Source organism: Rhinolophus sinicus, chromosome 15 (genome assembly GCF_057876585.1).
Source record: "Rhinolophus sinicus isolate RSI-liver-muscle chromosome 15, RSI-T2T, whole genome shotgun sequence".
NCBI classification, from domain to species: domain Eukaryota; kingdom Metazoa; phylum Chordata; class Mammalia; order Chiroptera; family Rhinolophidae; genus Rhinolophus; species Rhinolophus sinicus.
This window is the reverse complement of record NC_142515.1, coordinates 131,948,155-131,975,823: the sequence shown is the minus strand read 5'-3', so window position 1 is coordinate 131,975,823 and position 27,669 is coordinate 131,948,155. Positions and strand designations below refer to the sequence as shown.

Sequence of the window (27,669 nt, the reverse complement as noted above, 5' to 3'; positions counted from 1 at the left end):
GAAGGGAAACCTTCAGTTAGCACAAAACCACTGGGGGATGTCATGCAGAACAGTGAGCGGAGAAGACTGCTGTTGTAGGTGCGTTATTCTAGGGTTGCATTTGGAAAGTCCACAAACAGGTGGAAGCCATGAGGAGGTGATCCCACCGCTAAGCCTCAAGGATGAGAGTGGGTTCATCCAGTGCCTCAGTAACGTCCCCACGTGCTCTGGTTGTTTCCAGTTTGCGTTCCCCTCCATTCTTGGTTGTCAGTCCTCTCCTCAGGCGAGCGGCCTGGTCAGAGCACCTGACAGCATTTCTTGGCACCACGTTCATAGGAGCAAAGAGGAAGAGCGTTTAGCCTGCCTCCTGCGGACAGAGGACATTTCTCTGTACGTCGTCCAGCAGACGTTCCTCCAGGTCGTTACCACATGGCTTCATTTGTCCGGAGAGGGAATGGCACCCCTGCACTGGAGGATACATCGGAGTCTCTGCCCGAGGACCTCTTTGTCATGGATGGTAGAAGTGGCAGAAACATCGCTCCGTGGATCCATGATGCTCTTTTCATTTTTAAGTTATTCTCCTCCTATGTGTTTCATTTGTATCTTTTCTATTGCTGTGTCTTCAAATTCACTGTTGCTCACTGGCGCAATGTGTAATTTGCCTGTTAGACAAATTATCCACACCCAAATTATCCAAATTACCACATCTAGTGTATTTTCCCTCTTAGACACTGTAGCATTCATCTCTACACGTTTAAATTGAGTCTTTCTTACATTCTCCATGTCTCTACTTAACTTTCTGCACATATGGGATAATAATACAGTTTTCATATCCTGATCTGCTAATTCTAACATGTGTCCCAGTTCTGTGTCGGTTTTTATTAATTATTCGCCTCATGATGGGTGATGTTATTCTCCTTCTTTGTACGCTAGAAAAACTTGGTGATGTTTACGTTGTTTGTTGTTGGGTACTTCTGCGTTTCTACAACCATTCTGGTGCTTTGTGCTGGGGTACACTTTGATCCTGCTGGGCCCTTGCATTTCTTTTGTTGGTGCATTTGGGGTGATGCTGGTTCCAGAGCTAGCTGTTCCCACTCTGAGGGAAGACTTTCCCGAGGACTCTACCCAGTGCCTCATGGGTTATCACTTCTTCTGGTCTGGCTCGGGGCTCGGAGAACAGTCATGTCACTTCGGAGTCTCAGGTAGCTTTGCAGGTACTGACAGTCACTCAGCTGGATGACAGCAGGGACTGCTACCTCTCTGCCCAACTCCTTCTCTCTGATCCTTGCCCTGCAACCTCTCGCTGCGATGGTTTCCCTGGACCTGCAGCTCTGTCTCCTCCACTCACGGAGTCCCCGGGGCTCAGCACTCATTCCTGAACTTGAAACGCCCCAGGCCGGGAGGGCGGCTTTCTCTCCTGTTTGCCAGGACCGATGTCTTTCACTGCCTGATGTCTGGTGTCTTACAGGCAGTGATTTTTACGTTTTTTCTGTTTTCTACTGTCTTTTGTTGTTGTTTTCCAAGACAGGGAGGAGAGCAGGTAAGTCGATTCCTTGCAGCGGCTTCTTTATCAGACGCCGGGTCCTCCAGACTGCCTATCTTCTTCGTTTTCTGTTTTCTGCAGCTTTCTTATTCTTGGTGCCTCTGGGAGAGTTTTTTGACCATAATTTCCACCTCTCTTAGTTTTTACATTCATTTCTAGAACTTCTACTTGTTTTATTTTTATGCTTTCCAATTCTGTGGGACAGTTTGCAGTCTCGCCTCTATTTGCTCAAATATATTATGCATGATTATTTTCCCACTCTGTGGTGACGTCGTCATCCCATGACGCCCTGGCTGTGCAGTGTTTCTGATTGTGGCATCCACTCTCATGGAGTGCCTGCTTAGGTTGATTAAATAACAGAATGGAATAGGACATCTGTACACAGGTCTGCGGCCTAGAATGATGTCAGTGTTAGGTTTGCTCCTTGCAGACGTTGCCCTAGCAACCCCAGACCATGTCATAAAACTTTGGAATAAAAAATTTCCAGAGTTGGACATCACACCCTGCAGGGCCAGTCTCTTTCAAGTTCATACTTGTATCTAGAACTATAAGAATACCTTTTGGGTGTCAGATAAAAGCCGGGGCCATTTACTAGCAAAACCCTCAACTATAATTGCATTTCCTTTAGCTCAATAGTTCTCTGTCAGGTGCAGTTTGGTCCCGGGCAGATGTCTGCATTGTCTGGGGACAATCTGGTGTCAAACTTGGCAGAGGAAGGATGCTATTACAGTCATCTAGCGAGTAGAGACCAGGATGGTATTAAACATTCCATAGTGCAACGGACACCAGGAGTTATCCCGGGCGAGGTTGTAATTGTGCCCAGATTGAGAGACCCCTCCTTGTCCTAGGATACTAAAAAGCTCCATTCACATTTGCAGCTACTCCACTGCTGCTTTTTGAATCAGCAAAAATATTGCAGGAGCATAGCATCCTCAAGTGCCGCTCCCAGCACCGGTTTTCCTTATGCTTTTGGTGCTTGTCCATCATTCTCCCCTGTCTTAAGGGTTCAAAGCCTTGAGCCTGATGGTTTTTTCATGTATTTTTTCAGACTGTCAAATTATTCTGAGTGGCAGAACACCACTAGACATGGGGTTTAAGTCCTGGGGACGGTTGGCACTTATAATATTATTTTGCATTAAAATGCACCCATTATATTCACATTAAACTTGGCTATAAAATTTTGAAATAATTCAATTTTTTTTCTTTTGAAATAATTTGACACTAGATGTACCCTAGATGTCAGTCATTTCAAACCAAATGAAAAATTATATGAAATAATATAAATGATGTAAATCCTAAAGGTCATATTTTAAAAACATTTTTAACATCTTTTTTTCCATTTCGTTCTTACATTTTTATTTTAACATTTGGAGCAAAATTATTCTTCCAACTTCAAACACTTTCCCCCATGGTTAAAAAAATGGTATGCAAACCTTAAACTTATTTCACAGAAATCTGTCATTTAACGTGAATATATTATCTACCATATTTTAAAATTCATCACAAACAAACGTTCTGAGGGAAAAACATATCTGCCCGTGGTAAACACCAATCCCTCAGATATGAAGTGATTTTGTTGCTGTGTTTTACAATAATTTTCATCCAGCTATGTCAGAGCTGCATGTATGATGGCTGACATACAATTGACAGGCGCGATTCTCTTCTCTTTAAAACACTAATTGCAAGAAGCATCTTCCAATAAGCTTCTGAATACAAAGTATCTCGGTCACTCAATGACAGTGTGCAGCGTATACTTGAATATCTGACCAGTCCCATTTGCTGCAGTGACTATCAAAAGGCCACCGTTAGGGAAGAGAGTACTTAAATGTTAGGTTATATAATTCAGAGGCACCTCACAATTTCTTTAAACTTAAAAAGAAGATTTTCCCTTTTGTTATTATAATCTATTTTCAAGGTTGGAAAAGACAATATAATTGATTTTCACTAATTTTCTTTATATTTCCCAAGATTTCAAGATACTAGGTGATTGTGTTGCAAAAACAATTTCCATACTGTAAGGCTTTTATCTTGTTCTTATATCCTTGCTTGTTTTTTTTTTCCATCATATTGATATATTTCCCACTGCTGAACATACAATAAATTTCAGCAGAGATCTGATAAAAATCCTAGAGACTCACATAAGACCATCAATGGAGAAAATCAGCAGAAACCTAGAAGACTGACTTTTCATATAAGCGTTGTAATTGGGATCTCAGTACATCCATGTGCTGGGTTGAATAGTTGTCCCTCAAATTTCCTGCTGTGTCCACCTGGGACCATACACAAAGAGGGAAGCTTGGGCACAGAGGCACAGACTCACAGGTGATGCTGTGTTACGACAGAAGAGCGTTGCATCTCCACGCCAAGGAAGGCCAAGGATTGCCAGGGCCCCCAGGAGTGAGGAGCAGCACCGCACACTTCTCTCCAGCTTCCGAGAGCAAGGCCCTGCCCACACCCTGACTCCAAGCTTCTAGCCTCCAGGATGGGGAGAGAACACATTCTGTTGTTTTAAGCCCCCCAGTTTTATAATTCATTAGGGCAGCCCTAGGAAACAAGCATAGTATACATTACCAAACAATCACACATCACAGTATGCTACCATTTCATGTGTTAATTGTATACTTAAACAGATCAGAGCCAACAGAAGCTTCCAAAAATTTAGCCTTCTGAAATGCAAGCGTTTTCAATGCATTACAAATGCATACTGACACATTTCTGCTGGCACTTTCTGGGTCCTGAAACTCAATGCATCTTCATAATAACTTGATGTGGTTTTACCACAGAAAGGCATTTTCTGTTTATGGCAGAATAAACTACGGTTGTTCCTCTTTAACGAAATGACTTTTACAGTCAACTTTAGAATAGTACACTATCCTCATATATCCAATAGAACGTGTATTTATAAGCCTTTCAAAGGAAGAACAAGAAGCAGTAATTCCTTATTTTCCCAGAGACTATATTTAAACCACACTGCGAAACCATCTCCCTCGTCTTCTCTGCCAGTCATACCTGGAAGTGCACCAGCAGCTATTCAACTCAAATCACACTTTCTGTAGGATTCCCCACAGGATTACCTCCCTTTGGTGGCAAATTGAATTTATTACATCTGTTGTTTAATTCAGTGTCTTGCCAATATATTTTTTCTAATTAAATGTGTGCAAATTTAGAATCAAGTATGGATATTTGGTAACCGGGAAATGATTTGGGACCTTACTGAAATACACGTAAAAACAAAATTAGAAATGTGAAGTCAGTTATTGAAGCCTTAGGCAAATGACAGTTGAGTCCAAAGTAAAGGATCAAAGTAAAGGTACTTAGGATCTTTCGAGTATAAATTACTGTGCTACTTGACTAAATGTGTCCACATTACATGAATCAAGCTATATTAAATCAAACTGCAATCGGTAACTTGATAAAAATTGTAAGTCTTTTTATTGGAGGAAACTGATCTCTTTTATTCAGCAAACATCTTTAAATAACCATTTTGTAAGGAACAATTAAGTCCCCACTGTCCGTCTTCTGAATTAAAAACACTCCAGCTACCAACGGTTTTCCATCACCAGTGCTCCAAAGTATGCCATACATTTTATAAATTCCAGGTTGCCTAGCACAGAGGCAAAACGAATCAATCACTCACATAACCTGATTGGCTCTAGGTGATCATCCAAGATGCCTATGCAGATAGCTCAAGAAAGGAAGGTTCACTGAATCTTTTATGAATGGTAAGTTCTTGCAAGATGAAAGGAATGAACCTTTCCAAGCAGAATGATCAAATCCATTTCTTAGATCAGGTTAGTATGATTTATTCATTGATCCTGATCATTTTTAAGAAACTGTCAACATGACTGTGAGATCAATGTCAGTGAAATATTTTGTTTACTGCTTAACCTCTGTTTCCCCTGGAATTTTGGAACTTTAAACGTATACTGTTACTTCTAACTCTGTCGAGGTGGCAACATGTTAAATGGGGGGAAAGCAATTAGGGGTTTGATGTAGAGCATTCACAGCAGAGAGCAGCTTGGCTTATTGAGTCAACAAAACAAAGTTTGATTCATGTAATTGTTTTTACTGAAATTAAGATCGGTGAAAATATTAACAAATTCTGTTAAAATGACTTATATTTATGTAATTCTTTACAGATTATATATGGTGCTTTCACTCACATATCACTGAATTTCCTAATAATGGACCAAATAGCAAAATTTTAGAAGAGTGTTCAGATTTACTATACCCCTTCTAAACACAGGGTTCAAGTAGTAATAAATTCCTCATGGTAAGATGTTCATTCTAACAGTTGGCATTTTTAAACTACAACTCCTGAAAGGACAGTAAAGCATACTATAAACTATAAACACACACACACACACACACACACACACACACACACACAAAATAGCTAATCAGAGTAAGAACACAAGGCTTTTGTTGAAGCACATGGCCTTATTACAAATTTCAAGTTCCATTTCTTCAGGTGTTCACATTCAGTTCCGTTGTCCATCATCCCCATTATCCCTAAGACTTGACATTTAATGAGTACCTATTACGCGCCAGGCATTGTTACATTATTTCTTCTCTTTAGCAAGCAAGTATTATGATTTCCGCTTTACGGGTGAGGTGTCTCAGAGATGATGTTATTTGTCCCAAGTCAAAGAAAGAGGAAAGAGAGGAGCTGGGGGCAGAGGAAGCCCATGTTCTCACCATGACACCAACTCCCACTGATCCCCTCATGTTAGCCCATTCGGAAGGCAGGGTCGCTCAGCGGATACAGGAAGGTAGGGGGAAGAATCCAGTGGTCCATAAGATGCAGATAATCCCCAGAGACGGTTTGTCCTACAGGCACAGAGTCCAGAAATCAAAGGGACAGAAAGAAAGATTGGTTTCCCCTTTATGCCAACTCTACCTGTGCTTGGAAACATGAATAACTAGGTAAATGCATTTAGAAGTAAAGTAAATATCCAGGCTAATTTAGTGTCCTTTGGAGAATTGGTTTATTTTTCATTTTGAGTGTTAAAAACTATGACAATTTATCCATAATTAGGGACACATCATAAATATACACTTACATGATATTAATCACAAAGAGAAAAATAGTAACTTGAAAAAAAGGAGGTCCTATCAGATACCACACTAACCATGGTGAACATAAATTATATCACCATGGTTACTGTTTTACTGTCCCTTTTTACAATACTTGTCATCTGTGTAATTTCTATGTCAGTTTTGGTTTTCTCCTCATTAGAGTTTCTATTTTCTTCCTTCTTCGTGTACCTGATAATTTTTGTTGGGCAGCAGATGTTGTGAATTTTACCCTGATGGTTACTGAGTATGTTTATATTATTACGTTCTTGAGCTTGTTCTTGGGCAAGGTTAAGCTTTTTGGAAATGGTTTTATTTTTTTGAGTCTTGCCCTCAAGCTTCTCAGGAGGGCCTAGAGCTGTGTGTAGTCTGGGAGTGATTTTTCTCCCACTTTGGCGGCAAGACCCTGCCTAATACTGTAAACTATGCCCCACTTCACCCCCCAGTTATGAAGTTTTCTACTTTGATTTTTGAGAGCAAGCATTATTTCAGACCCTGTTTAAATGCCAGACACCGTTGTCTCTAATCCTTGGGAATGGCTTTTTCCCTGGCACCAGGTTGTATCTTTACTCCGTGCACTGATCAGTAATCCACTGGATATTCCCAGAGCCTTCTGGATCAATTTGGGCTGCCTTCTGGTGGCTCTCTCTTCTGCAGCTCTATCCTGCACATTCACCCACCTTGGTGCCCACAGCTGGGCTTGTCTGGATTTCTCCTTCCTGTATTTTGGGCCACCTCCTGGCTTCCTACCCCCGTCTGTCACTTCTCTGTACCCAACACCTTGAGTACTGTTGTTTCAAATATTTTGCCTGACTTTTGTTCGTTGGTTTTCATTTTTGGGCAGCACGTATTATTACTCCATCTTGGCCAACAGTGGAGGATCCCGTCACTGTTTTATATATTTAAAATGGGTACCTCTCCCGTATAGTATCTCGTTTTTCTTTTTATAGTTACAGGATTATCCACTCAGTAAGACAAAACCATTTTATTTTCCTTATATTGTTACCAAAAATACGTAGTTTTCTTTAATACTTGACAATTTTACACATTTGTACAGATAGTATCACTTCATTCACAGTGTCCACATGGGTACTTGGGTTGGGGGGTAACTGCAGTTTGTTTGCGCTTCCTGATTGCATTTTGTTTCCTTAGGTTTTAATTTTTCTTTTTTAAAATATTTTCAATTTCTTTTGTAATCCAGCTGGTAAGTTTTGACATCTATTCAAGACCTAAGGAATATTCCATTGAAATCACTCTCAGATCTCTCTCCAAGTTTTGATCTATTCAGTGAGATGTGGCAATTTCTACTGAAACCGATGCAAATTAATTAACTCAATTAGCAATCAAAGAAATGAATATAATTAATCCATGATTCAGTTCATTGAAAAAAGACAATAATCTCAAACACTTAATACTCTGCCTGTAAGTTGACAGGTTAATTTTGTGAGTTATGTGATCTTTGTCCCAATTTCATACACATTGAAAGGATGTATATTTGAAGTGAGGAAATATAGTACTATTTCTAATTATCGATAAACTGAAATTTTAAGATATGTGTCAGTTTATTTATAATATTTTACTTAGGCTGATTTGGATGTATTTGTTTCCTTCAAACAAATATTCCTGACGTTGAAGCAAAATATTAAATGCCTTACCTTCTATATGGTAACACAACCTTTTCTGCCATTTTGTTTTCCCATAAGTTTTAGTGTTTTAGACCTGCTTCCTTCCTTTACTGTTAACTGATGGAATTTCAATTGCCTGGCCTTGATAATGATGATGGTGAAAAATAATCTCAAAGCAAGAATATCTTGTTCCTCTTCTTATAGTGACAGAAGTGCAAACACAACTCAAATTCAGAAAGTTACAGCGTATAAAGTATTAAACTGAGAACATTCCCAAAATACCAGCCTTATTTCTTGTCAAATGTAGAGGCTTGTGTATAAAAATGTACAATCCTTTTCTATTTTCCTTTATTGCAGAATTATCCTTGGAAGTATTATTTGAACTAAGAAACCATTTGAGATGCCTATGTTTCAGAGATCAAAATTTGCTTTGTTGCTAAACAATGTATAGCCTCTAACTATCCAAATTCTATAATTATAGTAGTTGCTTAATATAATAATATAACAACTGGCCCTGAGAATTCCTGTGAAGCATGGATACTTGTAGAATTTCTTGCAAACAAGAAAAAGAAATTTGGCACTTCCATCTTCTTCCTTCATGGTTGAATGAAAAGACAAGCCACAAACTGGGAAAAAATATTAGCACATCTTGCGTTTCATTAAAGAGCTTGTATCCAGAACATCTGCTTTAGACAGAACTGTAAAAACTCACTCAAACTCTTAATGAATTTTTTCATAAATCATAAAATCCAATTTTTTTTAAATGGACTAAAGATTTGGACACTTCTCCAAAGAAGGTAGATGACCAAGAAAACCATGAAAACAAGTCTGACATCATTACTCACCAGGTACATAGCAACGTGTGACATCCGTAAACACATGATGAGACACACAGATTGTAGGGTTTCCATAAGATAGAACACTACACAGCAGTAAAAATAAATTAACTGTTGATGTATACTACAACATAATGAACCTCAGAATAATTCTTCTGTGTGAGAAAGCTGAGACCAGATAAAAGATATCTACTCCGTGATTCTTTTAGGTAAAATTTGCAGTCCGGCAGTGACCCACGATGACAGGGCAGATCAGTAGTTGCGTGGGGAGGGGGTGTAGGGGCCAAGGACACTTTGGGGATTCATGGATGTGCTCACTCTCTTGACTGTGGTGATGGTGACAGAAATTTACACATATGCTCAAGCTTTTCAAATTGGATGCTTTCAATATTATAGTCTCGTAAAACACACAAACAAAAACAGACAGAAGGTGACCTGTGTCCAGAAGAGATGAAGGGAGACTCCTCAGCAACTCAGGAAAGTAAGAGGGGGGTACTTTAATGTCACAACATTGAGGGTATTCCAGCTCGTGAATCAAATCCAGTAAGAGTTCCTTTTTCATCAGAGCCTGCCTCTCATTATAAACCAATGTTACTGAATTACACATTTCGTAGTCAAGACTTCTCCTCTGATCGAATGTTGTATGATTTTTTTTTTTGATTTTTTTTTTGCAAATGTTCAAAGGACCTGAATCAGAGTGATATATTTTATTTTTGACAGGACACAATTAATGTGACTGGGTTTGAGTCAAATACCCACATAGCGGCTAATTCATAGCATAAAGAAGCACCCATCTTTAAGACATGATGGGGTAAAACATCCAGTTGCAACGCTGCGCCTCATTCTTAAGGGGCTGACTTGGTTCTGTAACAGGCGCCAGCAGGAGATTCTGAAGTCCAGACCTCAGTGCCCTCATCTCCACGACCAGGGAGAGATAAAAGTTACATGAAACCTGCATTTTGTATCCAAAGAGAGGTCTAAAAGCATTTTAATGCGATGTCACACCATTTTCATGGTGTCTGTAAATTTAAGTGGTGCCGGTGAAAGCTGTCATTGGACTGTAAATGGCCAGCGTCTCTTCACAGCGGCTTTCTTCTCAGGGAGCAGCTTTCTCAAAATGAATCCTCCAGCAATGCTTTTTTCCACTTCACTTCCATTTGCTTTTCCAAGAAAAGACGGCCTTTTTTTTATAACCATGATAAATAACAAAGTCTTTCAACTGGAGAGAATAAGATTGGCTCCACAAGATTCATTATTTTCTCAATCAGATGCAACTGAAGCCAGGGAAAATAATCTGCAATTACAAGTGGTTAAACAATACGACTAGTTAAGTGTAATGTCACTGCCGGATTATGCGGTTTGTGTAGCAAACACAGAGAAATGCACTCTACCTGCCGATAACATATGTGGAATAACTTTTATAACGTCTCAAAATGATTGGCATGGCAGAGTCCAGAATTGGTAAAAATATTAATTAATAGTCATTTTGTGATCCCCTGAGAGATAATATTATTTGGCTAACAGAAAGTCATTTATTCTTATACTTAATAAGTGATATCTTGGAATTTCTTCAGCAGTTGTCGAGAAGTGTGAAATTATATGGAAGAGGGGAAAAGAAACAAATCGACCTTCCAATATCCCAACCATAGAATGAATCTTCTCAACTTTTGTGCTGTACCTTACATACACGGTAATTGGTAATTATCTTTCCTACGCTTTCTTTTGATATGTTAAAAACTACTAACTGAAAAATATGAAATATTTATGAATATACAATTGAATACTGCTAAACAAAATCATTCATAATATAAAGGATAGATCAGAAATAAAGTAAGGTTTTACACATGTCTCTTGATACTCGCCCTAGGTAATTCACCCATTTTCCTCCAAAGTAATTGCGTCCTATTAGACACTCAAATGCAACACGGTGCCATAAACTGAGGCTTCTAGGAATATGTAAACATACTGCGACCAGGTAGCAGATGTGTTTTACTGTCACTCTCCCTCGCACTTGACTCTTCCACGTTTTCTGCAGTGTTGTTTGTGCGTCTTCCAGTAGCATCTGCTGTCCTCCAGATGGCATGGTCAGGTCTGCTGCAGGCCCTGGGAAGCACCTGCCCAGGTACTTTCCTAACCTGAATTGAACACTCATGAAACTAAATAACTGGGACAAGCCAAATGCACAGAGAAACAGAAAGCTGTAGTTGGGGGAAAAAGACATTGGGCTGTTTATAGGGCATCAGCCAACAATATTTTAGCACTATTCTTGGCTGGAAATTATTTTGCTTCCTCTAGACATCCCCAAAATAGAGCTTAACATTTTCAGGAACTAAGTTTTGGTCTTCTGTGGTTCTTCCAAATGCATATGCATGTTTGCAATTAAATATAGATGCCAATTTCCAAATATTTAAAGATTGGAGACTTGAAGGGTGCCTGTGCTCATCCGCACATCTTATCTCACAGACGTGATAATACAAACCCATGGAGAGTTGCCAGCTTTCCACAGTGACTTCATGACGTGGTGAGGACCCCTATATAAACTATAAATGGGTATGGAATTGGCATGTCGTGTCCTATTTTCCATAATTATGGACAATAATTTATTTTCAATCAACAAAATGAATTGTGTGAATGTATCTGGTTAGACTTCAAACCGACAATTTGAAATAAAATAAAAAAAATCACGTTTTCATATTTTGTTACGCACAGTAATTTATGTTTGGGAAACCACTTCACGACGCCTGACTGCACGTCTCCTGACACAGAACAGAACCCCATAAGGGCCCCTCAGCCATTCAGCATGGGTTTCTGCAAAGGATCCCGGACTTCAAAGTGCCCGTGTTAACCAGGCAAAGGAGGCAGCCAGAGTCATCGGCAATCTGTCATCTGTTCACACCCTTTATCGGTCACGCCCTTTGTTCCTGTCTCCACAGCCCCCTATAGACTCCACCTGACACCTCCACATCCAGGTTGGGTCTGAGGTCCCCTCAGGCAGTTGCTGAACCAGTGTCTGACCCTCCCTCCCGAGATGCCCATGTGATGCCACCCCATGCCACAGCCGGCCGGCCTAAAGCCCTGGGCTTCCTCTTCCCCCAGGCCTGAGACCACTTCTCTCGTTTGACAGCAGTGCACTTACTACGTCTAGCCTCCTCAGGCCTCTGACACAGCGGCAGCCCTGGCAGTGCCAGGAGGCCCCTGGCCTGGCACCGAGAGCTGTGCCAGCATGCTTCCTTCTTACAGGGAGACAGTGTCACCCTGTGCACGTGCTGGAGCAGGACACAACCAGGGCACTCCGCAGACAAAACGAAAACACTGTGCAAATGGCCAAAAGGGCCAAATGTCCTCTCCTGCCATCTCAGTGACAGGGCTTCCTTCCCAGGTACATCAGCCTCACCGGGTTTCAACCATCACCTAGTGAAACTACCAGAAATGCAATCACAGAGCAACCCCACCTTCCGTCCTGACAGTGCCCCTCAGGAGGAAAGCCCTGCTTCTTCCAACTGCACGCGAAACCACTCACACAAACCAGAAAGTGCTAAGACGCCGCACCTGACGCCCTTTGAAGGCGATGGCTCAGGGTCCCCATGCTGGGTGAATGCCCTTGTCACAGCTTTTACAGACCACGGTTCCCAGTGGTCTTTAGACACCTGACATTAATACCTCTGAGCATGAGTTTTCTCTCACTTTCTACTCCATTCTTTTGCAATAGATGTGTTATTACCTACAGCCAAACTCAAACACACATTCCCAAATAATTAAAGCACACAAACACCAATGATTTATCAACGTGCTCACATTTACTGATAGAAAGTTTGTTTATAGTATGCTTTTAGCATCCCTTTTTTTATATTGGAAAGATCTGTGGTGATATCTTTATTTTCGTCTCTGACGTTTATAAATTGTTTTCTCTGTCTTTGTTAATCTTTCAGGATTTATTAACTCTGCTAACCTTTTTAAAGAAACAAGCTTTGTCTTTAACATATTCTTTTGTATGACCACTTCATTTCATTAGCTAAGTCTAATGTGTAAAGAGAAAGCTGTAGTTGGGGGAAAAAAGACAGGTTATTTTGTCTGTTAAGACATCTGCTCTTATCTTCGTTATGACTTTATTTCTTCTCTCTCTGGTTTTAATTTGCTGTTCTCATATTTTTCTCTCTCTTTTTTTCTTTTTTCCTGATGGAATCTTAGATTGCTAATTGTAAATCCTTTGCCTCCTGTGGCAGGCGGAATCATATACCCTAAGACATCCGGGTCCTAATTCCTGGGCCTGAGAATATGTCACATGCAAAAAGGACTGCAGATGTGATGGAGTGAAGGACTTCAACTTGGAAAGAGGGCTTTGGGTTATCCAGGTGAGTCCAATGATGAAACCACAAGGGTCCTTATAAGAGGGGGAGGGGCATAATGACAGAGAGGGAGGGCAACCTGGTGACTGGGGTGGGATGGCATGTCCTGGCTTTCATGGTGGAGGAACAGCTAGGAGCCAGGGGCTGCAGGTAGGACAGTTCTAGTGACTGGGAAACGAAGGAAGGCTCCCCACAAGCCTGAGGGAGTACAACCCTGGCCATGGTGACTTCTGTGCAACGAGCATGCTTTTGGACTTCTGACCTGCAGAACTGTAAGAGAAAATGTGTGTTGTTTTAAGTCACCAAGTTTCTGGTAATTTCTTATAGGAGCCATAGGAAATCAATGGACTCACCTCATAGAAGCCTAAAAAGCTTTCAATCTCCCTTGATAGAATGATTCAGACTTAGACACAAGTTTTCATTTTCATTTACTTCAAAAAAATTTTTTTGATTTACTTTGTGATTTGTTTTTACTTGATTCCTGCGTTGTTTAAAGCTATGTGGTGTAATTTCCATACACTTACGGATTTCTAGACACCTTTTAGATACTGATGGATCGAATATTGCTGTGGTCAGAGAACACAGTCTGTATTTCAGTGGGGTTTGAAATTTATTGATATTTATTACATTGTTCAGCATATGGTTTCTATCGGTGAAAGTTTTTATGTACGCTTAAGCTGAATGTGTTTTCTCTTTGTGTTCTGTGTCTAGTCAAGTTGCCTAACAGTGTTTTTCAAATATTCTACATCCTTAGATTATTTGTTTATGTCTATCAATTATTATCAGAGGAGTGTTAAAATAACTGGTTATAGGTTTATGTCTCCCTTAATCCTGTTAATTTATTTTTATTTTGAAACTATTAATTGCTTAAATATATAGTTTTTCTTAACTTCTAAGTAGTTGACCATATTTTTTCATTTTGAAATTACCCTTATTTCTCATGGTCTTGAAGCATATTTTAAGATAGGAGGAAATCAAAAAGTTTTCTTACAATTAGTGTTTGCATGGTATTCCTTTTGTTTTCAATCTTGAGTGCCCAAATGCCTTTTAATCATTTTCATGTCTAATTCCTAGAATACTTTTAAAATATAGAAATAAGTCATTAATGAATACAAGAATTATGGTACAAAGGCAGCTAACTACCCCACCTGCCTTTCTCTGTCTGGTTTTTCTCACTCAGCAGTTCCAACCCTTCCTATCATCCCCACCTATCAATCTATTTCTTTTTAGTTTTGAAATATATTCTGTATTTACTAGGATATTCTTCACTTGCTAGGAATTGTACTGCATTATTTTGATTGTTGATGATTTTGTTAGTGACCTGGTTACAAGGTCACCAATCTATTTACAAGGTTACTTAATCTATTTCCACAAAAAAACTTTTTCCATAAAGTTTTTAGATATTTTTAGAGCAGAAACCCCTGTACGCCTAGGATTTTAATGGGTCTGATTAAAAAATTCATATCATTTGACCTTCTGACATAATCACAAATATGTCATTAACTTTAAAATACTTTAACTTATTTTTAGGACATATACTTTATATATCATTCATCTCTAACCTGAGTTTTTATTAACAAGTGATGAAACTGGAAATACATTGAATTTACATAAACTCAACAAAATAACACCCACTTGAACTAATCTGAAGCTTTAAAGTCAGTTAATCACACCTAAGCGGAATCCAGAACTATCAGGTTAAAAGCCCTGGAAATTTGATCCCGTGTTTATTTTTTTATAATTGTTGTAAACAGTTGATCCATTGCTTCTAATCATCAAGGAATTCTAGTATAGTTTTAAATTGTGGGTTTTAACATAGTAAGAAAACCTCACATCATGCTAGAGAAGTCTGCGAAAAAAGTAGCTGAAAAGACAACACATGACCCTTTCACCAAGTCAACAGAGCTTTAAAATTCCTTAAAGTCCTCCTGGTCCTTTAAAAATCAACTCAGCTGGTGATGAGGTAAAAGTTACTATTGAATTATTGAGTAATAAAAGAAAAGAGAAAAGATAACCTAATTGCTTTTCAGCAAAGCTTTCAAAGAGAATAAAGCAAAACAATAGCACAGAAAATGCTGCACCACAGAAAATGACTCACCGGCTCAAGACCCATTTCAAGTTCATAATAGATTTTGTTTCCTTGCTTTTGAAGTAATACGTTTATTTTATGCCCAATTTGGAGCAAAGTCAACCACAGAATCCCTTATAAGTTTAGGAGGGGGTTACTTTCCATCATCAGCGCTACCCCGTGTGACATCGGGAAGCCTGGGGACCTGATGCCCCGGGAGAGAAAGCGCGAGCAGCGTTTCCCACCGAAGAACCGTGAGTCTCGGCCCCACGCGTGGCTGCAGCCTGCTCACTTACGACAGATCCATTTCACTGGACTCAATTGCAAATACTTAGGTTAGAAACACTCCCTTTCGTGTGTTTATCAGTAAATTCTCTAAAATGGAGTGAGCGGTGGGACCCCTGCTGTAAGCTGGCCACTCAGGCCACCTGCCCTCTGTGACAGGCTTACACCACAATGCACCAGCTTTTGAAGAAAAAAATCTACACATCAATTAGTCCACAAACCAGGCAATCAAATATGGATCCTGAGTGGTTTTTAAAATACCTGTTAAGGAAAAAGATTCCCTTGAGCCCCACAACGGCTAAGTGTAATAAGGAAGACGTGCTAACTGCTGTAATGTGAGGGCGCTGGTTTAATTACCAGTGGAACCCACAAGTCCATTTAATGGCTGAGAAGCCCAAAGCCTATGGGAGCTCCCCGCACTCACCTGCTCAGAAGTCAGTCTTCCTGTGAGCATAACCCCTCCCTCTTTTCCCCTCAACCACCTTGGAACTGGGCTGTACTTTTCATCAGATTGATTTAGCATCGCTTTTGACGTTGTAGGTCTGGAGAACAGAAATAGGTCTTAGGAATGGAAACCATAAAACAGAATTAAACCAGAACAACCTTATACATTGTTTAGAATGTGCATTCTTAATGAGTTTGAGCTTCAAGTCTACATTTCCATGTCTATATAGTTCATAGTTGTTGATTACGATTTGTAAGTTTTCAAAACAATCTTGGTCTTACTGCAGAAACACAACATGCGACCTACCTTCACACTCTGAAGTCTTCAGCTGCATGTTGTTACAGCCAGCTGGAGGTGACACCACTCCGGATGGACAAGAGCAGATTTTTGTGGTGCGAATCTGACAAGTTTGGGGTTGAGCACAGGAATTACAACATCTGAGGGAAGCAAAAGAAAAAATAAACATGAGAGATTACATCAAACAAAAAAATTTTCAAACCAAAGGAAATCATCAAAACAAAAAGACAATCTACTGAATGGGAGAAGATATTTTGCCAATGATACATCCGATAAAGGATTAACATCCAAAATTTATTAAAGAACTCATATAACTCAACACCATAAAAACAAACAATCCAATTGAAAAACGTGCAGAGGATATGAAGAGATATTTCTCTGAAGGGGACATACAGATGTCCAACAGACCTATGAAAAGATGTCCAATGTCACATTACAGAAATGCAAATAAAAACCACAATGAGATATCACCTCAAACCTGTCAGAATGGCCATCATCAATAAATCAACAAACAACAAGTACTGGCGAGGATGTGGAGAAAAGGGAACCCTCATGCACTGTTGGTGGGATTGCAGATTGGTGCAGCCACTATGGAAATCAATATGGAAGTTCCTCAAAAAATTGAAAATGGAACTACCTTATAACCCAGCAATTCCACTCCTGGATATCTATCCAAAGAAATCCAAAACACTAATTCAAAAAAATATATGCACCCCTATGTTCATTGCAATGCTATTCACAATAGCCAAGATATGTTTAGATCGTCTTCTAAATTAGCAAAAATTATAATGGGGAAACATTTTTAAATGAGAATTTTGGTAAAATAAAGCACTCAGAAGTCAATGAGTTATCAATACATATTCTAACATTCATCTTACAGAACTAATGTTTTCATTTCAGGTGTAATCATCAAATCATTTATTTGTATATTTCTCACCACCACCTTTTTTCTTGTTACCATAGCGTTTAATTTATACAAGGCATTGTCCAGGTGCTCTATGGATGGCATTAAATGTCTAGACATTTGTTGTTTTTGTTTTTTTGCTTCAGTAGCTACTTATGCACTCAGCACTGCTCTATTATGGTTTTTCTTTGTGGGTTGTGATTGTTATTTTTAACTAGCTCAAATGAGAAGAAAATACTGTGGTTTTTTTTTAGAATTGGGGTATAAAATTACTATAATGGCCTTGCCTGTGAGTCTATCTGACTTGAGTTGGGAGGCTGGGGAGACTTTATTACTAATTTAAATACTATTTGAGTGAAGTGAAGTATATGCATACTTCTAGTTAAACTTGAATGATTCATGTATTTGTATGAGACCAGTATCTATCTATTCAGGAAATGTTATTGTAGGTATTCATGAGGTTCTTTTAAAGATTGCTGCAATTGCTTTAGATAGCAAAACCTGATGAAATAGAAAATTAAAACTGATGGCCAAATCAACAAAGAGACACAGGTAACACTTCCAATTAGATTGCTTAAATAAGTGTTTAATCTATATGTCTACATAATTGTTAGTTATTTTAAAGTTATTTGATTGCTCTAAGAGAATTTATTGATATTCTCTCTCTCAGAGAAACATGGGGCTAAAATATACTTTTGAATTAGTTTTCTTTAGCCATTGAATCTATGAGTTCTATAAATATAAACAAGTATATTAACATAATTATTTTACAATAGAATAATTAATTTTAATCAAATGATTTTGATCTGATGTTAACTGTATAAACTGGTGGCATAAAACATGGGCAGATATTTCATGTAAAGGGCCAAGTAATAAATATTTTCAGCTTTGCAAGCCATAAGTTTCTGTGGCAACGACTCGTCTGCTGTTTTTAGCAGGAAATCAGTCACAGACAATATTTAAATAAGGGGCGTGGCCATGTTCCAATAAAACTTTACTTGCAAAAACTAGAGTCAGCTGGGCTGCACTTTGTTGACCCTGGTACAGAAAATTGTATTAAAATTGGCATTAATGAGAAGGTAATATAGTGTCTAGCCTATTGTCTTTTCCAAAAAATGCTCTAAATTTTGTATTAAATAAATTAATGCAGATAAGTGTATCTCTATCTAAAAGTGAGTGCAGATGAATTCAAATCAAACATTACTTTAGAAACAAATACTGAAGTCTATTTTTAAAACAAAACTTATCTGCTTGAAAGGTCAGGATCAAAGTTGAAAAAATATCAGAAAAACAAAGTAATGCCAAAGATACGCAAGTCACCTAGCGGCTCAGTGTTTAGATTCTGAATTGACTTTCTGGAGTCTTGATCTTGCAACTACAGCTGAAATAAATATTTTACAGAGATAAATATTAAATGATAAAAATTTGACTCTTTAAAAGACAAAGATATTTCATTTTTGCCTTTCTTAGGCTAACATTATTATTATCATCATTATTATTATTACTATTATTTTAATAACTAGCCAGGCAGCTAGGCAATGCTTAATAAATGTATTCACCACAAAATAATGAGTGAATATTGATTTTCCTTGCCAAACTTAGATATTTTTGAAAATATCACTGCTGACCAAAGTTTTAGGTAGCTAATAAAATTATGAGCACTTTATCATTGAGAAAATGCTTTCTTATATTATATACAATCAACATATTTGTCAAATATTAACTGGACACCAATTAGGGCTAGGCACCTTGTATGTCACCCGTTGGGGACTAAAATACATAAATCTCTACAGGAAAAAGTGGAAAAAATATTCCCAAAATCTATTTCTATTTTGCATTGTTCTGGCTTCTTTATCTATCTATCTAGAAGGTCTCTAATAGTTTCAGAAGGACAGAGACAAAAGTGTATGAAATGTATTCAGGGCAATTTTAAGAGCCTCATTCAATTTGTTCTAGGACTGGGCAAGCCTTAGGTATAACAACTAGAAAAAATTTTACATTGGAGTCCTATGGTATACTTTAATATTTAACATTTACTTAATTATTTAATGAGCAGCCGTTATGTGTCACTATTGAATGTACCATAAAAACTGGAAAACCAAATAAGACATGACTAATCTCACCAATTTCTCAGTCCTGGGTGTGTGTGTGTGTGTGTATATGTGTGTGTGTATATGTGTGTGTGGTGTGTGGTGTGTGTGTGGGGTGTGTGTGTGTGTGTGTGTGTGTGTGTGTGTGTGTGTAGTGTTGTGACGATGGATGGGCTACTTTCTCTGCCTTTGTACGAGGCGGGTTACCTAAAATATAAGCATTATACCTTAAGTTCAGGATCATATGACTATTACCATTTTACATTAAATAATTCTGAACAGAAACAATAATCTCATTTTTATATATAAATTTTGGGAGGTGTATAGGGTAAGAGGTGAACAGAGAAATGAGATTTAGATGAGAGAAGTTCTAAAGCAAGTCTGTTTTGGGTTCCTTGATTCCTCATAGAACGTGATTTAACATCGCTGAGTCAAAATGGGGGTGCTTTCCCTAAACTTCAGCTGTCTTCCTCACCTCTAGTTTCACTAACTGAAACAGAAAAAGAAATCCTTTTCTTTAAATTCCACAAAATCTCTAGACTGTTGCTAAGTCCTGGAGATGGTTTTCTGTAGAGAGACAGGATGTTGCACCAGGAGCAACCCCAGCTGTGTCTACAGGAAGTAAATGAGGATCTATGAATAGAGAACACCACCATGGAGGCAATGATACCAACCTGAAAAAATCCAAGATGTTTTAGAAACTGAAGTGGTCCTAAGGACCTAAAAAAAAAAAAAGAAAGAAAGAAAGCTTTTGTTCTCGTATGAGAGAACATTGATTTTCATTAATTTACCCAGCATATATGAGGAAGCCTTTTCTAAAACTATCCATCAGCCAGTCTGAACAACCCTTTTTTATTCAGCAAACATTATTTTCACTTCTCAGCAGGGATTCAGGCAGACAAAAGGGACTAGAAAAAAAATGCATGAAAATACCAAAATACCAAAAATACCAAGAAAAGGGATGTTATTAAACATTAAGAAGTGCTTCTGAAGATATAAAAAAATTTAAAGTTACTTTGAAAGTATAATAGATATGAATAATTTCTTTAAATATTCTTCATTCCCCAGTTTTCACACTAATAGAATTAGAAGCAAATGTTTACTAGACAGTAAAAACAAGTGAATTAAGCAGAAAATTAAGTTAAACTAATTAGTTGTCATTTAGTATCCAAAATCAATTTCCACTACTATAGTATAGAACCCCCTACTTTTGCTCTGAATTTTACTTTGAAAGGGAGTTTGCACTACCAGACATGAAAGGCGCAAGGCTTCAAAGTCATCTCAGTTAAACTTTTATTCCCCATTTTCTCCTACTTTCCATGTTTCTATCTAATTATGGCACAACTGCTCTGAAAAATATGTATTAAATGAACGTTATCCTTACCTTATGATTATGATATTTGAAATAAACCTTATAAATTAAAATATTTCAACGTATAAATTATCTAAATGGATAATTTGAAAATGATTTCGTTTTTGTAGATAACTACTTGATAACTGTCAAGAGTCATACTCTGTGAACAAATTACTTTGCGCATTTTGTACCTTGTAATTATTTTCTTCTATAATTAAAGTAATTGATGCATAGATGAGAGAGAATCTTTTCGAGCTTATAAACAACCCGATTTTTTGTCCGTCAATTACTGAGCCAAATCCAGTGTGATCAAACAGATCACTGGGGAAAGATGCCAGGCCGTGTTTCCTGTGCCACTATGTTGTTCCCCGTGATCCATAGTCATGGACTTTTCCCTCCTCACAGGGTATGTAACTGTCACCTGTGGTTATTTCTTAATAGTAAACTACAAACGTGGTCCCTGACCTCACCAAGAGACTATTGTTAACACTTAGACAGCAAGGAATGACTTAGTCCTAGAGGTCCTTCTAAATCCAGGCGTTAACATGGGTTTCATTTCTCAGCAGAAGAAACGCATCTGAAAGAAACAGCAAACCTGCGCTTGAAGGGATGAGTGGAATGATTTTTAGGAGAAAAACAAAGGTGTTGCAGTAACTAACAGGCCTTGGTAGCCCGGGGGGACGGAGGACTCTGTAACTTCTTTCAGCTGGACTGGGGCTTCGGAAAACCAAGAGAAGCTGGAGCACAGGGAACAAGGGCTGGGACTGGCCCACAAAAAGATGGAGGGGGATCAATGACAGTGAGTAAGAGCCCAGGGACAGAGTCCTCTGTCATCTCTGCACCGTCATCACCCATTTCATTTCCTCTCCAGAAGCCAAGATAGGGACCTTCTTGCCTTAGGGTGTCAGAAACTTACAGTCCTACTAACCAGGCCAGTGAGAATCCACATTGCTAGGAGCAGACCTCTCCATCAATGATGAATTTAAGGAATAGTTACTAATAGCTCTGTCCTTAACAGAAGTGAATGCTTCTTACCAAAATGATGGTCAACTCTTATGAATTTGTTTTCAATATAGTACTTAAATCCCTATATCTTGATGAATTTATTTCCCTTTATTTAGAGTTTAATTATTCTTCATTTAGCTCTTTTATGGTAAACATCAAAAGTATTCAATATTCCATTCATACCTTACCCCCCAAAAAAAAAACCACGCACAACTGCTTTAGCTTCTACTTGGCAAAAAACGTTGGGGAATTCTCACCATAATTTATGTGCTCATAATGTAAAAAGCCCAAGTCAGTTGTGAATTTTTACCATTTCTCCCTCCAGACAGAGAGATCCTTGGGCAGAAAGGCAGCTCATTTCATAATTGGGGGCCGTGAAAGTACCCTGGGAATATCATGCTTCCAAAAAGAAGACTGGGTCTTATGCCTTATTTCCCTGAAAATAAGACTGGGTCTTTTATTAATTTTTGCTCCTAAAGACGCATTAGGGTGTATTTTCAGGAAATGTCTTATTTTTTCATGTATAACAAGCTACATTTTTTCAAATACAGTCATGTCATCTTCTGGAACATCGTCATAACGTACTAAATGCATCCATCTGGCTGATGAGTTTAAGTGGGGCTTATTTTCACAGTAGGTCTTATTTTGGGGGAAACACGGTAGATGCAGAATGAATACCTTCCAGATCACGTGACTAAAGAGTTCCCCAGTGAATATCAAACAACACGCAGTCCCGTGGGCTGTCTCAGACATGGCTGGACCGGGTGCCATGAAGGGTCACTCAGAGCTGCCTTCAATCCCTCTTGTCCATCTCCACTGAGACGCCTTGCAGTTGACATGCACATTTTTACTTTTGAAATTTTCCATTTCTTTCTGCAAGATAGTTTCCTTTATATGAAGTAAACAGTTCTCCTTTTTTTCTGTCCATCTACCTCTCCTACCTATCAATTCTGTTTCTCTGGAGAGTCCTAATGCACTATAATATATAGTTAATAGAGAGCATTGCTTTGTGCAAGTATCTTAAACACATGAATGTCATCTTATTGTAGTTAGCATTTGGGAACTGACTATTTTTCCACAACAACATGTTTTGAGATCTTGCATGTTCACTGTGAACAGTTTTTATAAAGAGGAATTCATTTTCTTTCCCCTGAGCCACATTTTCCAATCTTACAAGTAAAATTTTATCATCGTGAAAGCTGAGCATTTTTGCATATTTTCTGGCATTAGTGTTCGAGTGGACATGCATTTTTAAACCACTTAATGAATCAACCAGTTGTGAAATACTATCTATTAAAATTTTATATATTTTCAAGTGGAGCATTAAATTTATCATGCAGACTAAGTCAAGATAGGAGAATCAAGGCTGCACATAATGGAGTAGCAAAAATGTGAAAGAAATAAGCTCTTCAGCATTTTTATTAATAATGTACTCAACTTCTGCAAAACTCTAGACTTTGACTAGATCCTTCAGGTCTCTTAATATTACTGAGGAATTAGTCTGTCTGCAAGTCAGCATCACATGGTGACATTCCTAAAAAGATTCACTGTCTCACAATGTACAACAATGGCACAAAGTGCTCGCACAGGCTGAAAAACTCAATATGACTTTATTTTTCCCTATCTATTAAATATAAATATTCAAGTCTGGATCTGTTCAGATACAGGTAAAATAATTGTTTCTTTTAATACTTGTAAATTACCACCATGGAAGGCAGTGTGGAGGTTCCTCAAAAAATCACAAATAGAATTACCGTATGACCCAGCAATCCCTCTCCTGGGTATCTACCAAAAAAATCTGAAAACATTTATACATAAAGACATGTGTGCGCCAATGTTCATTGCAGCTTTGTTTACGGTGGCCAAGACATGGAAACAACCAAAATGTCCTTTGATAGATGAATGGATAAAGAAGTTGTGGTATATATACACAATGGAAAACTATTCAGCAGTAAGAAAAGATGATATAGGAACATTTGTGACAATACGGATGGATCTTGAGATTATAATGCTAAGCGAAATAAGTCAGACAGAAAAAGCAGAGAACAATATGTTTTCACTGATATGTGGTTGTCATGCAGGGTGTCAGGTGGGGTCTCTAGTCCCGCTCCCCACATAAGAACGCAGGATATGGTGAGGCCAAAAAGGAACACTCATGGAGCCATAGGGAGGGGAGTCATACCATTATATTCTCGCTGGTGGCTGAGTTGGAGGCACAGGAAGCAGGAGCCACACTGTTTGCAACCCTCACTGCACCGCTTGCAGGCTCAGCCACCATCTTCTTGCTAGCCCCCATTTTCCTGCTAGCAGAGCCACAGCAGTTATATTAGTGGCCAATGGCTCACTGGTTACAGCTGACGGCCATCCAATCACAGTTGATGGCCATTTACTACCTGAGCCAGCACCTTTCCACGTGAGGCCAAGAGCCTGGAAACTGCACTCCAGGCTCTGTCCCCACAGTGGTATATAAACCAAAACAACAAAAGAACAAGACAAACAAATGAAGGAACAAAACTTCATAGATATAGACAATAGTTTAGCGGTTACCAGAGGGAAAGGGGGAGGGAGGCTCTAGAAAAAGATAAACGGGGTCTAATATATGGTGATGGAAAGAGAACTGACTCTGGGTGGTGAAAACACAATGGGCTTTATAGATGATTTATATACCTGAAATCTATGTAACTTTTCTAACAATTGTCACCACAATTAAAAAAAAAAAAAAAAAACTTGCAAATTACATTCTCTTGGTAATCAGCCTTATAAAAGTTTTACAAAAACAAACTAAAACCTGTTTATCAGTTTTTCTTAGTTTAATAAGGACTCAACTACATTAATCAAGGATAAACTATACGCATGATTTCTTCGATATGATGGGTGTGATTATTTCCCTGTTTTACAAGTTGCAAAGAGATGTGATCCATTTAGAAATGACTGAATCCCAAAAAATTGGCATGGACATGGAAAAAAAACAACAACGAAAAGATAAGTTTCTTTCTAAAACAAAGAGTAATATACACATCATGCATTTGTTACCCATGGTCTGTGAGAAATCATGACAAACTTAGGACTTAACGTGACACACATTTACTATCACACAGTTTCTCCGAGTCAGAAACCTACCACTGCTTCATTTTTTCTGCATCTCAGGGTCTCTGAAGGGGCTACAATCCATGGGTCAGCGAGGCTTTGGGGCTCATGTGCAGGCTGACTGTGGAAGAATTTCATGCCAAGCTCCTTCCAAGGTTGCTGCCAGGACTCACTTGCTTTGGGCTATTGAAATGAGGGTCTCATTTTCCAGCTGGCTGTTGGCCAGTGGTCACCCTCACATCCTTGCCACATGGGCCTCACGTACATGGAAACTTGCTTCATCAAATCAGCCAGGGAAAGAGTAGAGAGAATCTGCAAGATGGAGGTTATAAACCTCATTCTAGAAGTGGCACGTTTGCCATATTCTATCGCTGAGCACTTACTCACTGGGCCACCCCCCACTCAGGGGAGGGGATTATAAAAGGGCTTGGATGAGATGTGTGTGTGTATGTGTGTGGCTAAATGACGTGACAGTGCTCAATTTTGATTTGTTTAAAATGTGGAAGCTATAAAGGAAACCATGTTGCAAAATAATTTTTTTTTTTGTATAAGCAGTTTGCTTTATTCACATTTGATTACCCAAAGTCTATTCTTCATAGATGATACAGTGCTATGCTATAATGAACAGGAATGCGTTTTGAAAATGCAGTTGAAAAAACAATAATGGAGATCATGTAGGAGCCATTTAAAAAGACAGGGGTCCATACTGCCAACAGGGGCACTGTGTAATGAGAACAAATATCTGAACTGTAACCCCAGCCGAATTTTGATCTATTGCTGAGCTAAGCTAAAGTGGTAAAGGAGGTAATAAGTCAAATACGATGAAAGGAAAAGTGTGAAAGTCTTTAAAATGGACCAGAGAGATTACTGAGTGTCCTCCGGGGAAGTAAGGCTTGTCTAATTCACAACCCACATTATCTGATTTTGTTGGGTTTCCAAGGCTTGACATGTCTTCGAAATACTTAAACTACCAAAGTGATACAGATATTATCTTACGTACCTCTTTGCGTCATGAGTGTTGAGAGGACATTTAGAGTACTAACATAGATAGCACCTACACTACAGTCAGTGCTGTGTGAACTGAGAAACCATTGTATAATTTTTACATACTCCACATTTGTTTGAAGGTGAATAATGCAGATTTAAGCCCTTGCGAAATATTGACATCTACAGCCAGCTATTGTAAATTGCAAAAGAAATCCCCTTCATTAAATGGTACTACTAAAGAATAGAGGACATTTTTTAGAAATGAAGAGTTACAGATTTAATTAAAACGTTAAGTTTTCGTTGAAACAATGGCCACACTCATGAAATATAATTGAAAGCTCATTGCCTTGTCCCCTAATGTGTTCATTCTCTTCCAAAATGTATATTGTGTATTTGCTAAGAATGAATGGATATCATTTTATTTGAGTGGATGAACTAATAATAATTATTATACACTATGCACTTGAGGGGATGAATTTTAAAAATACTCATTTTCTCAGTTTATGCAATTTGCTCTCTTTAAAACTATGGGCTAGTCAATTTTCTAAACAACATTAGGGGTTAATACAGTGATGGGGTTCAATATAGTAACACTTCCTTTCCATGGCACAAGCACCCTGTGAGTCATTAGATAGGTATTATTGTTAGATTCTTATTCAGCTTCAAGTATGTATGTAATTTGCTTATAACTATAGATGGCCATCCATGCTGTATATCAAATGATGCAAAACATCATCACTTTCCAGTGCAGCTGCAAATGGGATGTACAGCTCTGTCCCTGATGAGATCACTGTAGGTGCTGCTGTTTTCACTCAGGTGTGGGGGGGAACAGTCTAGTGGAAAGAGCATTGATCTGGGGATAACAAGAATCCCTTCCTCTGTGTGATGCTGGAAACACACTGCCATGTTTCTCCAGGCTGTGTTCTCTACATGGGTCCAATAAAAATGAGGATGAAAGGTCTTTATGACTCATTGTATGTATGAGTCTTATGTCCTGGAAATCTTCATAGATGTACAAGAAATTATAGGAATTGCAGATACATTTTGCTTTCTCTCTTTGTGTTCTGGAATTAAGTTAACAATTGTACTTTTCTGTCTTTTAATTTGTAACTCATGCAAAGATAAGTTTTGAGGTCAGTTGCACACAATGGATTATGTTCCAGCAAACACTTAAGAGCCAATTTGAGGGTACAAGATACTTTATAAGAAGAATGTAGAATAGAAAGTTTTCAGCATAACAAGCACCATAATAATGATGCACAAAAGTACGAGTGAGGCTTTCACATTGTGGATAAATCTTCTAACGAGGCAGATCTTTTACACTGATTTTTCACATACTATATACAATCTGATAAATTAGAATTTTTACTGTAAATATTGAGATGCCCGTTAACTCTAATCAGCTTCCTATATTTTGCATTATGTAATTTTTGAATTGTCATTTCCTTCCTCAAAGCAGTTCTGTCCATATACCTAAATATCAATGAAAAACAAAAATATTCTGAGAAAGCTTTTTATGCTGCTATTTTAGAAGAGAAATAATGAGTAACCTCACTCTTCATTAATTCAGCAAAAAAGGATAGAAAAATCTCTGGCCCCCAAATTATTTCATCTCATTTTGGTTGCCAAAAGTACAAAGAAATATATAACATGTTAGATACAATTCTCAGTTGTACAGTGCACACTGAAGGATACAGCCCATCTGTAAAACCCAAACCATAGATAATTATATTTGAGGTCCT

The 27,669-nt window shown here is 38.3% G+C and overlaps 1 protein-coding gene across 5 annotated transcripts in view; it reads right to left on the bottom strand.

Annotated features, from left to right (window-relative positions):
• LOC148755299 (uncharacterized) overlaps positions 1-27,669 on the bottom strand; it is a 201,741-nt gene that overhangs the window by 82,721 nt on the left and 91,351 nt on the right. For 2 of the 5 annotated variants that reach the window (XR_016019102.1, XR_016019101.1), the window contains exons 2-3: positions 16,510-16,640; positions 16,183-16,300 (exon numbers count right to left, since the gene is read on the bottom strand). Coding sequence is in view for 1 of the 5 variants with exons in the window: in XM_088792632.1 (XP_088648758.1) it covers positions 16,528-16,640; positions 20,169-20,214 (159 nt within the window). In the remaining 4 variants the exon portion in view is untranslated. Of the gene's footprint in view, positions 1-16,182; positions 16,301-16,509; positions 16,641-20,168; positions 20,215-27,669 lie in introns of all 5 variants that reach the window. The other 3 variants (XR_016019100.1, XM_088792632.1, XR_016019099.1) reach the window with 2 other exon arrangements.